Source organism: Myotis brandtii, unplaced genomic scaffold, assembly GCF_000412655.1.
Source record: "Myotis brandtii unplaced genomic scaffold, ASM41265v1 scaffold397, whole genome shotgun sequence".
NCBI lineage: Eukaryota > Metazoa > Chordata > Mammalia > Chiroptera > Vespertilionidae > Myotis > Myotis brandtii.
This window is the reverse complement of record NW_005365229.1, coordinates 3,482,057-3,495,141: the sequence shown is the minus strand read 5'-3', so window position 1 is coordinate 3,495,141 and position 13,085 is coordinate 3,482,057. Positions and strand designations below refer to the sequence as shown.

The following is a 13,085-nucleotide window of genomic DNA, read 5'->3' as shown; positions in this document are numbered from 1 at the left end:
CGACGTGGGCCGCAGCCCCCGAATGCAGTACCACGCGCTGTCCTTGACCAAGTGTGGCTTCTCCGTGACCCTCCTGGGGTTCTGCAGTGAGTGCCGGGGATCTGGGAAGGCGGCAGCTCTCTCAGCTTGATCACCTTTTCTCTCTCCTCCCTTGGGCAGCTCTCCGCGATGCACGAGCCCGCTGTTTTCCTGGACAGCTGCTGCCAGGTTTCTGCGCAGGCTCTGCTGGTTGGGTCTGCGTGAACAGGCTAAGGGAGCTGTAAACGAGCGCCTGCCATATGCCAGGACAGTGCTAAGCTAAATGAACTCATTGCGTAGTTCTCACTGAACCCTCCTAGTAAGTGGAAAGGCGGGCTGGAACCCAGGTGCGTGTGACCCCAGGGCCAGTATTGGTAACCGCGTCTCTGCGGCTGCTCTTGTCAGGCTGCGTCTGAAGGGACAGGCAGCCTGTCTCCCCTGCCTTCCTCTTTGCAGAGCTCTGCAGACAGATGTTTTTCATTTGCACAGCATGTCCAGCTTTCCCCTCAGTGTGCTGCGTCACGCGTGTCTGTTCCTCCATCCTCCTCCGTGTTGACATCGTTAAAGGGCAGCTCATTCTATATGAGTGCAAAGCAGTAATAAGAGCACTGGTTGCCTTTGGTCTCTGTTTAGAGTCTGCTCTCTGAGGGTGAGGGGGTGGAGTGGGACTTCATAGGGGTCTCCCTGTGGTGGGATAATTCCACCATCCAGGGAATCTAGATCAGTTTGAGGGGCTACTATGTGCCAAGTATTGTGTTACCTAAAGGTGAATAGGATTCAGGCCCTTCCTCTGTGGGCAGTCTAGTGGAATCTGGACAAGAATTGGCCTCATTCTCTGTTCTGGCAATTGAGGAACAGAGAATTGTTTGGAAAGTCCTATTTTCTGCCCTAGCTGATTTGGCTCAGTGGATAGAGCATCGGCCTGTGGACTGAAGGGTCCCAGGTTCGATTCCAATCAAGGGCACATGCCCGGGTTGCAAGCTCGATCCCCAGTAGGGGGCATGCAGGAGGCAGCTGATCAATGATTCTCATCATTGATGTTTCTATCTCTCTCTCCCTCTCCTTTCCTCTTTGAAATCAATAAAAATATATTTTTTAAAAAAAGAAAAGTCCTATTTTCCAAAATACTCTCCACTATTTTGCCTGAGCTGGCAGGTCATCTGTCTTTAAATTAGATTGTCCTGTCTGGTTCATTAAAGGGGACATTCTTTTCAGACTCCAAACCCCACGATGAGCTCTTGCAGAGTGACAGAATTCGGATTGTACCTTTGACAGAACTTGAGAGACTTGCAGGTAGGGTGCAGCGCACTCCAGATTTCTCTCTGTGTGTGTGTGTGTGGGGGGGGGAGGGCCGGGGAGAGTGGTGGTGGTGTCTGCAAATTGCCAAGAACGCTTTTGGTAGTGACAGCTATTTTCTGACTTGCAGTTGGGCCGCACATTCTTCAGTATGGAGTCAAAGTTGTATTTCAGGTGGTGCACTTGCTGTGGAAGTTGATGTGCACTGAGCCAGCAGCCTACATCTTTCTCCAGGTATATGTCAGCCCTGCTTCTTTCTGTGAGAATCACTGTTAACAGTTCTCCTTACTTTCCAGCCTTTAAAAATGCACAGGTTGGTAAATAAATTGCACGTCTGTGTGTATAAACTTTTAAGAATATGAATAGGAGACTAGAGTATGTGTCCATTCTGTTTATGGTACCCATCCAGTTTACTTTTCTATGTCATTACAGATAAGTCTCATGTTGTACTTATTACACATCTAAGTGTTTTACATGTGTTAACTCATTTAATCACTGACAGCAATTCTAAGAAGTAGGTTCTTATATTACATTTTAGAGATTTTAGAGATGAGGAGACCTAGATCCAGAGAAGTTCAGTAAGTAGCCCACTGTTACACAGCTAGGAAGTGCTGGAGGCAGAATTTTTTGTTTTGTCAATCTTCACCCAAGGGTATTTTTTTCTATTGAGTTTTGGAGAGAGTAGAAGGGCGGGGGAGAGACAGAGAGAGAGAGAGAGAGAGAGAGAGAGAGAAACATTGATTGGTTGCCTCCCACATGGGCCCTGCTAATGAGAGAATATTAGAATCCTAAAAATAACATTTCATCTGACTGTACAGTAAGAAAAGAAAAGAAAATCTTATACCTTACCTGTAGGTAATAAAAACATTTGAGGACCATCACATTAAGGGAATGTTCCCATTTGTCCTTTTTATTTTTTATTTATTTAAACATTTTTAAAAAAAATTGATTTTAGAGAGAAAGGAAGGGAGCGAGAGGGATAGAAACACCAATGAGAGAGAAACATCAACATTGATCGGCTGCTTCCTACACGCCTCCCTGCTGGGGATTGAGCCCACAACCTAGACATGTGCCCAGACCAGGAATCGAACTGGTGACCTCCTGGTGCATAGGCCGACACTCAACCACTGAGCCATATTGGCTGGGTAGAAGCACCTTCATTTAATTGGCTGATGTACCCTAATTATTTATTTAGTCTTTTTTTATGGTAAAAGAGTATCAATGAATATATGTTTTTTGCATAAATCTGATCTCTTTCTTGGGATCAATTCATAGGAGTGGCAGTGCTTGGTCAAAACTGATGCACTTTAAAATGCTGTGGTGTGCTACCTGATAGTCCTAGAGTAAGGCTGGGCCAGTTTACCCCCTACCCAAGGGGATGCCTCTTCCCCCACACAATTGCCACCTAACTAAATGTACCTCCTTGGTTCGATGATCTGGGACTTTTCAGGTTGGTCAGTTTGTTTCTTTTATGACGTTTTATACCTTTTTTAGTAGAAGAAGATTTTCTGGCTATCGATCATGTACGTTGCACTCAGTTTATTGTCAATGATGGTCTGCTTTCCTCCTCTTCATTCAAGTCTCTCTATATCCCAGAACCCCCCCGGCCTGCCTGCCATTGCTGTCTGCTGGTTTGTGGCCTGCCTCTGTGGGACCAAGCTCGTCATCGACTGGCACAACTATGGCTACTCCATTATGGGTCTGGTACATGGCCCCAGCCACTGCCTCGTTCTGCTGGCCAAGTGGTGAGGGTCTGGAAGGATGGTGCAGATACCTTCCCTAAACTGTGGTAGGAAGAAGGGCCTGGGTGGAGACTCAGTGAAGCTGGTTCCCTATATACTCTGTGGGGTAAGGGCTAGGCTGGGGAATTGGGCAGATGCTGGTTAAAAGTGATGGAAACAGGCCTAAGCAAAGGACAGCATTTGATGGCTCATGAAACAGAAAAGTCCAGAGAAATGGCTGACTTGAACTCAAAAAGGGTGTTATCAGGACCCCTTTCATCTCTCTTTCCACACTCCCTCTGGAAGGTATTTCTCAGGTTCTGGGAGCTCCCCTTGCTGTCAGCCTCACCCTGTCAGGCTCTGGAGAGAGTGAGCCTCTGATTGGCACCTGCCATCCTGTGACCTCGCACTGAGGCTGGGAACTGTAGCACCGCATTGCCTCAGGATTGGCACAAGTACTCCACTGGGAGAGCTGGGATCCCGGGTGTACCCAGACCAGATTCCCAAATAAAAACGGGCTGCTGCTGGAAGATAGGGCCACAGGCCACAGTTTAATGCGGCTGATGAGACAGGGAGAGGGAAAAAGGGCCTGTGGTAGCAGGTTTGACCAGGAGCAGGCAGAGTTGGTCTGTTCTGAGCCCCAGTATACAACACCTGCCTCAGCGGGGACTTGCAGCCTCCCCTGATGGGTCATTCTCTGATGGTGGTAACAGCAGTGGTGGCAGCAGTAATTATTGAGCACTTGCTGCATGCCAGGCTCAGTCCAAGTCCTTTATCCCATTCAGTCTACACTGCCCCCCTTTTACAGGCTGGGAAATCAAGGCTGAGAACCATTATGTCTCTTGTCTCACAGCTAATAAGTGTGTGGCCCAAAATGCAGGCCCAGGCTGTCCAATTCCAGAGCTCTCTGCATCCTGAATTAGCAACAAGCCCCGATACACCAATGGTGTTAACCTGAGTCTCATTCCCCCTTTCTGGTTCTCTTTCAGTTCTGCCCTATCATCAGGTTGCAAGCCTCCGTTTGGAGCAAAACTGTTGTTGACACCTCTCTGTCATTTGCTAAACTCCTCTGTAACACATGGGGAGCATCCTCAGCCCTACAGCCTTTGTAGGGAACTAAAGGCTAAAATTGCAGGGTAGCTAAAATTTAATAACAGGGACTTTATTGTATTTCTTCTTATGGCAAGAGAGACTGGATTTTCCCTTCGGTAGCATATGTTGTTTCCTTTGAAAGTAATTGTATTTAAGCTGAGAAGCGATACAATGTAAAGAAAAATGTGAAGGAACAGTAGTACAGGTGGAACTCAGTACAAATCCTGGGAAGTTATCTTGCCAGTGACTCGATTTGGGAGACCCCAGCTCTGCAGCCTCTTCTGTACGGGAAGGTTTCCGGTCACATGGTGGTTATGGTCGTGCGGCCTGGCCAGGGCTCTGGGCTGAGCAACACTGTGTCTTTTCAGGTACGAAAAGCTTTTCGGACGCCTCTCCCACCTGAACCTGTGTGTGACCAGTGAGATGCGGGAAGACCTGGCAGAGAACTGGGGCATCAAGTAGGGACCTGGGGTGGGCAAGGGGCCCCAGCTCAGTTGGTCCCAGCTGCAGTGCTTGCTGTGTCATGTTGGCGAGGCATCTGGAAATATCCAGGGGCCTGGGAGATGGTTATTGTCTTGAGAAGCTGAGGGAGGAGGAGGTTGGAGTTTCTTTCCCAGCCAGCCAGACGGCCCAGGCAGTTTTTAAATACAGTGGGGCCTTGACTTACGAGTGTCCCGACTAACGAGTTTTTTGAGATACCAGCTGTCTCTCGGCCGATTTTTTGCATTGAGTTGATAGAGTAATTTGAGTTAACGAGATCGGTCTCGGAACGAATTAAACTTGTAAGTCAAGGCCCCACTGTATATATGTTGGTTGATTTCAGAGAGGAAAGAAGAGGGAGAGAGAGATAGGAACATCAATGATGAGAGAGAATCATTGATTGGCTGTCTCCTGCATGTTCCCCACTGGGGATCAAGCCTGCAACCCAGACATATGCTGGGAATTGAACTGTGACCTCTGGTTTATAGGTCGGCGCTCAATCCCTGAGTCACACCACCTGGACTGGCCCAGGCAGTTTTGATGTTAGAACTTCTCTTTCTGATTCCCCAAGTAATTCATAGCTTCTTATTGTCATTGTCTGAGACTTGGATCCCCCAAGTGCCCTTCTTTTTCCACATCTTCCTGGGTCTTCTATTCCTTAAGCCCCTCTCCACTCCTAGAGCCTCCCTCTGATCTCTTTGCAGAGCTGTGACTGTCTACGACAAGCCAGCATCTTTCTTTAAAGAGACGCCCTTGGACCTGCAACACCGGCTCTTTATGAAGCTGGGCCGCACCTACCCTGCACTCAGGGCCAGGTAGGTCTCCTGTCTTCCATCTTCTCTTGTGTTCGCTGCTCTCCTGGCTTTTCCCCTGTCTCTTTGCTGCAGACTTAGGAATCCATTAAATCTATGGGTTGGCTAACTATGGTTCCAGGCCCACTGCCTGTTCATAAATAAAGTTTTATTGGAATGCAGCACATTCATTCACTTATGCATTGTCCACGGCTGCTTTCACACTACAACAGTGGAGCTGTTACAAAAGAGATCAAATAAAAGCTTGAAGTGTTTATTCTCTGGCCATTTAAGGAAATGTTCGGCCTGCACAAGGCTGTGGGCATCTTACCCTCCTGCCTGCAGGCTCCTGACCCCATGGCGGCGTCTGTGGACCTGTGTGATCTGTGGGGTCTCCCAGGGCTCAGGAAAGGCCCTTTGAGCAGCAGTTCACGCGCCAGTTGTTCGCTCCTTTCAGTAACCTGGGAGCCAGGTGGGAGGTCACAGCATCTTCATCCTAAGTCAGTGGTCGGCAAACTGTGGCTCGAGAGCCACATGCGGCTCTTTGGCCCCTTGAGTGTGGTTCTTCCTCAAAATACCACGTGCGGGCGCACATGTACAGTGCGATTGAAACTTCGTGGCCCATGCGCAGAAGTCGGTATTTTGTGGAAGAGCCACACTCAAGGGGCCAAAGAGCCTCATGTGGCTCGCGAGCCACAGTTTGCCGACCACTGTCCTAAGTTGAGGGAATGATAAGAACAGGAAGCTGGTGATGGCTGGGGCTGAGTCGGTCTTGTCTGCTGTTGTGACCTCAGCACCTAGCAACCAATAAATATTGATACAGAAAGCAAGGCACATGTCTGTGCCCCGGCCTAGGGTTGTAGGGTTGGCTCGGTGTGTCTGACATGGCCATACCCTGACCTTTGGGAGCTTCGGGGCCTCGCTCTGGTGGGCGATGGCCATCCTGGGGCCTGTGGGCCTGCTCTGTGGCATCTTACAGGCTCTGTCTCTGCTCCTTCAGCTCAGATCCCTTGGACCCAACCACGGAGAGGTCCGCCTTCACGGAGCGGGATGCTAACAGTGGGATGGTGACACGTCTTCGTGGGCGGCCAGCCCTGTTGGTCAGCAGCACGAGCTGGACAGGTCTCAGGATCCCCCTGTGCACTTGGGGGCTTGTATGAGCACCTGTCTCAGCCGGCATTCTCCTTCCTGCCAGGCCTGTGCCCCCCACATACATTTGGGGTGCCCTGAGGCCCTGATGAGAAAGGGGAGGGCGTTGAGCTGGGTGGGATGGGGGGGGGGAGACATTTAGAAACCAGTGTGATACTGTCTCTCTTCTTGTAGAGGATGAAGACTTCTCCATCTTGCTGGCAGCGTTAGAAAGTAGGTGTGTGGCTGTGATCAGGAGCTGGGCTTGTCAGGGGCTGTTGAGCTGCGTGGTGTCCTCTGCAGAGTGTCCCTCCCCCCTGGGCTGCAGGGTGGGCAGCCTGGGCACTTGGGTGGTGGAGGTGGTGGCTCTGAGTCCCCATTTGGGTCATTGAGTGACCAGGCCCAGAACTGAAGTGCCATCTCTGGGAGAGTGACCTTGTGTCTGGAATTGTCCCTCCGCGTTCCCCTCCCCCGCCCCTCCCTCACCTGAATAGACGATCCTGGTCATCATGTATTTTCTTAAACACAGAGTTTGAACAGCTGATCCTGAATGGAGAAAGCTTGCCTTCTTTGGTCTGTGTGATAACAGGTACTGCCTGGGACCCTCCATGTTCCTGTATTTGGCTTGGGGGCAAGGAGAGGGGAAGGCATCTGCCTTTCTGGTGTGCCTCTCCTGTGTCAGGCACGGAATGCTCCTTGTTTCCTTAATCCTCATGGCAGCTCCCTGATATAGGTTTTTCTACATCTGTTTGACAGCGGGGGAAACTGAGGCTCAGGGGAGGGCCTCACAGCAGGGCATGGGGACTAGGTTTGAATCTGAGCTTTTCACTTCTTCAGTGGTTTGCAGGTGTTTTGTTTTTTTTAAAGAGTCCAGTGTCTGACATAAAATTGCTTCCAGTGTGTCAGGCACGGAATGCTCCTTGTTTCCTTAATCCTCATGGCAGCTCCCTGACATAGGTTTTTCTACATCTATTTGACAGCGGGGGAAACTGAGGCTCAGAGGGCCTCACAGCAGGGCATGGGGCCTAGGTTTGAAACTGAACTTTTCACTTCTTCAGTGGTTTGCAGGTGTTTTTTTTTTTTTTTTTTTTTTTTTTTTTTAAAGAGGCCATTGTCTGACATAAAATTGCTTCCAAAGTAGCCCAGTGAGAAGAGAAGCAGAGCTGTGGTCGGAGGAGGAGGGTCCTGGGCCAGGTGTCCCACCTTGTGCACTCCCCTCCTCCTGGCCTCTGGGCTCCCAGGGTGGCAGAAGCCCACTGCACATGCCACGCCACCTGGGACTCCTGGCGAGGCACAGGGTAGTCCATGTGAGAATCGGTGTCTAATTGGCACTCTGGCGCCAGGCCAGAGTTTATCCTGGCCACGCTCACAGTCTGCTGGATGCAGGTTGCCATGGCCTCAGTGGTCAGGATGCACACCCCTGGAGGGTTGTTTCTGGAAGGGGCCAGATGGGAGTTTGATTGGAGCTGAGGAGTGTGGGCTTCCTTGGCAGGGGCTTCTCAGGTCTGGGCCATGGGTGGAGCCAGAGGCGGGCCAGTGTAGTAACTCCGATTTTCTCTGAAAGGCAAAGGGCCTCTGAAGGAGCATTACAGCCACCTCATTGGCCAGAAGCATCTCCAGCACATCCAGGTCTGTACCCCATGGCTGGAGGCTGAGGATTACCCCCTGCTTCTAGGTAAGGACGCCTGGCAGGAGGGGTGTTGGAGGGGGGGCTGGGCTGAGGTTTAAGAGGGAATACTTTAGGGCTGGGGGACAGACTTTTTCTGAAAATGACAAGATTGTAAATATTTTATTGGCCTCTGTTGCACATTTGTTTTTGCAACCCTTTAAAAATTAAAAGATATTCTCAGCTCAAGGGCCATACATACATCAGCCTCAGGCTGAGTTGGGCCTGGCCTTGGGCCCTGCTCCAGGGGCCACCTGGGACAGAGATGCTGCTTGCCAGGAACCTGTCGGAGGAGCTGCTGACTGAGCTCCAGGAAGGGAGGCTGTTTCCTGGTGTGCCAGCTCCTCCCTGCCCGGTGGGCTCAGGTGCTGTTTGCCAGGGATTGTAAGAGGTTTATGTCCTTTTAGCCTCCACGCCCTCTGTTCAGTCCTGCTCTTCCGTCCAGGCAAGAGGGCTGGGCTGGCTCTGGTTGGGGCCCATTGTTCCCAAGTGCCGGAGGGCAGTGCGGAGATGACGGTTAGGCATATTTACGTTCCCTTCGAGAATGTCCTCCCCTTCTCTTCCCGTCTTCATTACTCCGGGGAGGGCAGCGTTGGCCTGGTACTGATGCGTCTCCAAGGCTCATCTTCCAGCAGCCAGTGAGCAGTCCAGGCAGAGAGCCTTTGTAGGCAGGCATTTCCAGCCAGTACTTAGTGATGTGAGCTTGTTTATTTGGCTTTATTTTCACAGCGACAGCTGGTTTTCTGTTGAGTCTACTGTGGGTTCAAAATTTTTCTAATTATTATGATAAAATATATATAACAAAGTTTGCCATTTTAACCACTTTCCCATTTAAAGTGTACATACAACTCAGTGGCATGAATTATGTTCACAGTGTTGTGCAATCATCATCACTGTCTGTTTCCAAAACAGCCTCATCACCCCAAGCAGACACTCTGAATCCATTCAGCATAATTGCTGTGGGTTCTTTTAAAATAAATGGTGGTTAAGTAGGAAAAGGGAGTCTGTTTAAATTAAAATGTTAATATAGACAGGTAGTTTTCAGATAGGGCTGCGTGGCCAGGATTGGACACTGTGTGTCCCCACCCTGCACCGGATGCGTGGCCGGCTCCAGCCAGTTCTATGGGGGGTTGGGAGTGTTTCCCACTTCCCACTCCCCACCAGAGGCGTCGACCCACAGTCCTCACAGCACGTGTGGTCAAAGGGAGCATGGCCAGTGCTCTGACGACCCCACCCCCACCCCCTCCGCAGGGTCAGCGGACCTGGGTGTCTGCCTGCACAAGTCCTCCAGCGGCCTGGACCTGCCCATGAAGGTGGTGGACATGTTTGGATGCTGCCTGCCTGTGTGTGCCGTGAACTTCCGGTGGTAGGAGCGGAAACTGAATCTTCTGGGAGTTAGGTTCTCAGATTAGCAGCTGGGGGAACCAGTGTGGTCAGAGCTGCCCCTCAGAAAGGCTCCACCTCCTGATCTGGGCCGCTCAGCCAGGTGGCCCCGGGGTGTGGGAGTCCCCGGGTGGGCTGAGTCCTACTGCAGGAGTTGGCTTCCGCTTAGAGCTCATGTTGAAGGAAAACTACTTGTCCTCAGTACTCAACTCGGGGCTTGTGCTCAAAGGATAAAGCGGTGGCTGAAATTGCCTGCACAGTTTACATGATTTTATTTCTCCCTTTTGTCTGAGCTCATTTACTCCCTGAAATTGCCTGCACAGTTTACATGATTTTATTTCTCTCTCCCTTTTGTCTGAGCTCATTTACTCTTATTCAAATTAGTCAAATGAGTGTAATTCTGTCTCCGCTCTTCCTGGCAAAGATGGGGGTTTGGAGAGGACAGTGTGAGAAGAAGCTCTAGAAACTGCTCTCCCATGGGCTCGTGAGCCAGCCTCTGGACGGAAATCAGGATGTTAGACCCTTGTGTGAGCTGGGCACTGCACTCTGGGGTTACCAGGAAAAGTCACCCGTAATGTGCTGCCTCCAATGGGGTTGCCTTTTACCTTGTTTCTCTGCCGCATGGTTAAAAAACAAGCAGAACCCACTGAGCGTGTCCTCACTGTAAAGAGCAGAGAGCAGGAAAGGCTCAGATCCCTGTTCATTGTCCACAACCCCCCTTCCCATGCCCCCAAATCGGTTTGGATTTTTGCTATGTACCTTCCCAGGTCTATTTTCTATTCCGATGTCAAACCTAAGACCAGATTCATTGGAACCAGACTGACTATTCCTGACCCCTAGCTTAGCCTGTGGGTGGGGAGTGGTGGCATGGGGGTCCAGGTGGGCACCTTGGAGTTCTGGTGTCTTCTCCAGGCAGCTCTCAGACTTCCCTCGATTCTCTCTGCAGCTTACATGAGCTTGTGAAACATGAGGAAAATGGCCTGGTCTTTGAGGATGCAGAGGAACTGGCTGCTCAGCTGCAGGTAGTGTGTCTGCCGCCATGCCAGGGCTTGCAGGGCTTCAGGCTGGCATTGGGCCATGCCCCTGGACTCCTTGAGCGGCGCTGGGTCTGGGGAAAGGCAGCCGGAGGGAACAGTGGTCCCAGAGGTTGGGCCTCAGTGGGCCCGGGGGAATTCAGGCACACTCCACCTGCTGCTGGGTTTGTGGAGCTTATGCCACGCAGATGATGGTGCACAGGTGGACTGTCATCTAGGGAGCAATGGATATCAGGAGGGAGAGTGAGGAGTGAAGGGAGCTTCCTAGACCAGCCTTGCAAGATGGACGGGAGTCTTCAAAGGATACTTATTTCTTATTACAAAAAGTCATATATCATCATTTTTGATAGTTGAGACATGGGTGGCAAACTTTCTTGAAAGGCCCAGCTAGAAAAATCTGGTGTGACTGTGTTTCAATAAAGCTCTATTTACAAAGACAGGTGGAAGGTCCAATTCAGCCTACAGACTACAGTTTGCAGACACCTGACTGACTTAGTTTAGTGAAACTGGAAAGAACACAGACATTGTCTTGTTCCCAGCCCATGGGCTGGACGGTGCTGGGCAGAGACTGAGGGGTGGGTGCTCTTGGAGGAAGGAACAGCATGGCAGAGGCTGGGGGCTACTGCAGGTCAGTGTGTGGATGGCGAGCACTGCAGCTTGGCCGAGCTGTTGAGTAGGAGGAGTAGGAAATGGAACATGGCTGGGGTGTGAGGGGTCCAGTAAGACCAGTGAGGGAGGGGCTGGTTGGGCCAGGGAGGTCAGTCTCAGAGATGTTTGAGACCAGTTTCCCACGTGTGGAAACTGGGCAGGCTGGTGCAGGGAGGCCACTGGAGGCTCCCAGCCACTGGTGGTGGTAGTGTGGCCACAGAGGGAGGGTTTCTAAATCACTGCCCGGACAGCTGTTTTGGGGTGCAGCTGTGTTTGGGGTGCAGCTGTGTTTGGGGTGCGGCAGAGGTCCAGGCTGCTGGGAACAGGGGTGGGGGTGTCGGGAAGCGGTGATGAGGGAAGTTTTTGTCATTTTTCTTCTAGATGCTTTTCTCAAAGTTTCCTGATCCTGCTGGCAAACTGAACCAGTTCCGGAAGAATCTTCGGGAGTCCCAGCAGCTTCGTTGGGACGAGAGCTGGAAACAGACAGTTCTCCCTTTGCTTGTGGACACATGACCCCTTGGGCCAAAGACTGAACCCTCCTGAGCATGTCCTGGTGTTGGATGTCACAAAGAGGAAGACCCTGAGGCTCATGCAAACTCCTCCCTGCTCTCATTGGCTTCCCACCAGAACCGTGCTCCATGTCCCTCCTCCAGCCTCTTCCAGCTGCTGTCTGTTCCCTGCGCAAACTGTGTAGAGCAGCGCCTCCCAGTGGGTGGCAGTTGAAAGGATAGCAGCAGGTGCCATGCATGGGATGAAATTATTCCCCCCCACCCCTTCCTTTAAACTTTATTCAAAAGGCGAATTTTGGCAGTTTCATGACCACTTTGGTCAATAAAAAGTCGTATGGTCATTTCTAAGTTGCCAGACAGTCTTAGTTCAGGACAGAGAGGTGAGGGCAGCAAGAAAGTTTTCATTTAATTGGCACTGGTAATAGATGGCTTCCCATCCCTGGGGACACTCAGTTGCACCTCTGTGACGGGGGGATGTGCTTTTCTCATGCTGGCTGCTCCAGTTTTGGGAGGTCCATTCTACACAGAATCTGTTGGAAGCCTCATTGCTTCCTGTTTTCTTTGAGAATGATTTAAATACCTCCAGACAGCCAGGCTGTGGGCCTGTGCTCAGAGTGTTATGTGCATTGGGCTGTCACAGTCAACAACATTAACACATCAGAAACGGAGGAGAAATCCCAAACCAAAGGGCCACAAATGAAATTCTCAATAAGATGGAGAAGGTTGTCTACCAAGTGAAGTGCTAGTTCACGATGTATATTGTCAGAGACCATTTCATTGCTCTTCATGCTTTATGAAGGGTAAAAGGGTTTGGGTGATTGGAACCGTTAAGGGGAGAGGATCTGTAATAAGGAAATCTTTACAGAGCACTGGAGTATGAGTACCACATTTTCCTAAAGTCGGGGAAAGAGGTGTCTGCCTCGCACCTCAAACTTCGGGAGGGAGCTTCCACAGCTCTACACAGATGGAGAAGGTTGTCTACCAAGTGAAGTGCTAGTTCCCGATGTATATTGTCAGAGAACATTTCATTGCTCTTCATGCTTTAGGAAGGGTAAAAGGGTTTGGGTGATTGGAACCATTAAGGGGAGAGGATTTGTAATAAGGAAATCTTTACAGAGCACTGGAGTATGAGTCCCACATTTTCCTAAAGTCGGGGAAAGGGGTGTCTGCCTCGCACCTTAAACTTCGGGAGGGAGCTTCCACAGCTCTACATGTGAGGCTAACCATGTAGCAGGGGATGTGGGGTCGGCACATCTCAACAGCCAAGAGAGGCTTCCCACACAAGCTGAGGAAGGGCCAGCCTTCGGCTTGGAATGGAC

At 50.7% G+C, this 13,085-nt stretch overlaps 1 protein-coding gene across 1 annotated transcript; it reads left to right on the top strand.

The window, feature by feature from the left end:
• Window positions 1-6: 6 nt before the first annotated feature.
• On the top strand, window positions 7-12,112 carry ALG1 (ALG1, chitobiosyldiphosphodolichol beta-mannosyltransferase). Its single transcript, XM_014545096.1, has 13 exons — window positions 7-86; window positions 1,234-1,311; window positions 1,445-1,548; window positions 2,911-3,059; window positions 4,496-4,585; window positions 5,312-5,422; window positions 6,399-6,520; window positions 6,722-6,760; window positions 7,056-7,115; window positions 8,091-8,201; window positions 9,444-9,558; window positions 10,522-10,597; window positions 11,639-12,112. The coding sequence occupies exons 1-13, from the start codon at window positions 23-25 to the stop codon at window positions 11,768-11,770; spliced, it is 1,251 nt and encodes a 416-aa protein (XP_014400582.1). The 5' UTR covers window positions 7-22; the 3' UTR covers window positions 11,771-12,112.
• The last annotated feature ends 973 nt before the right edge of the window (window positions 12,113-13,085 follow it).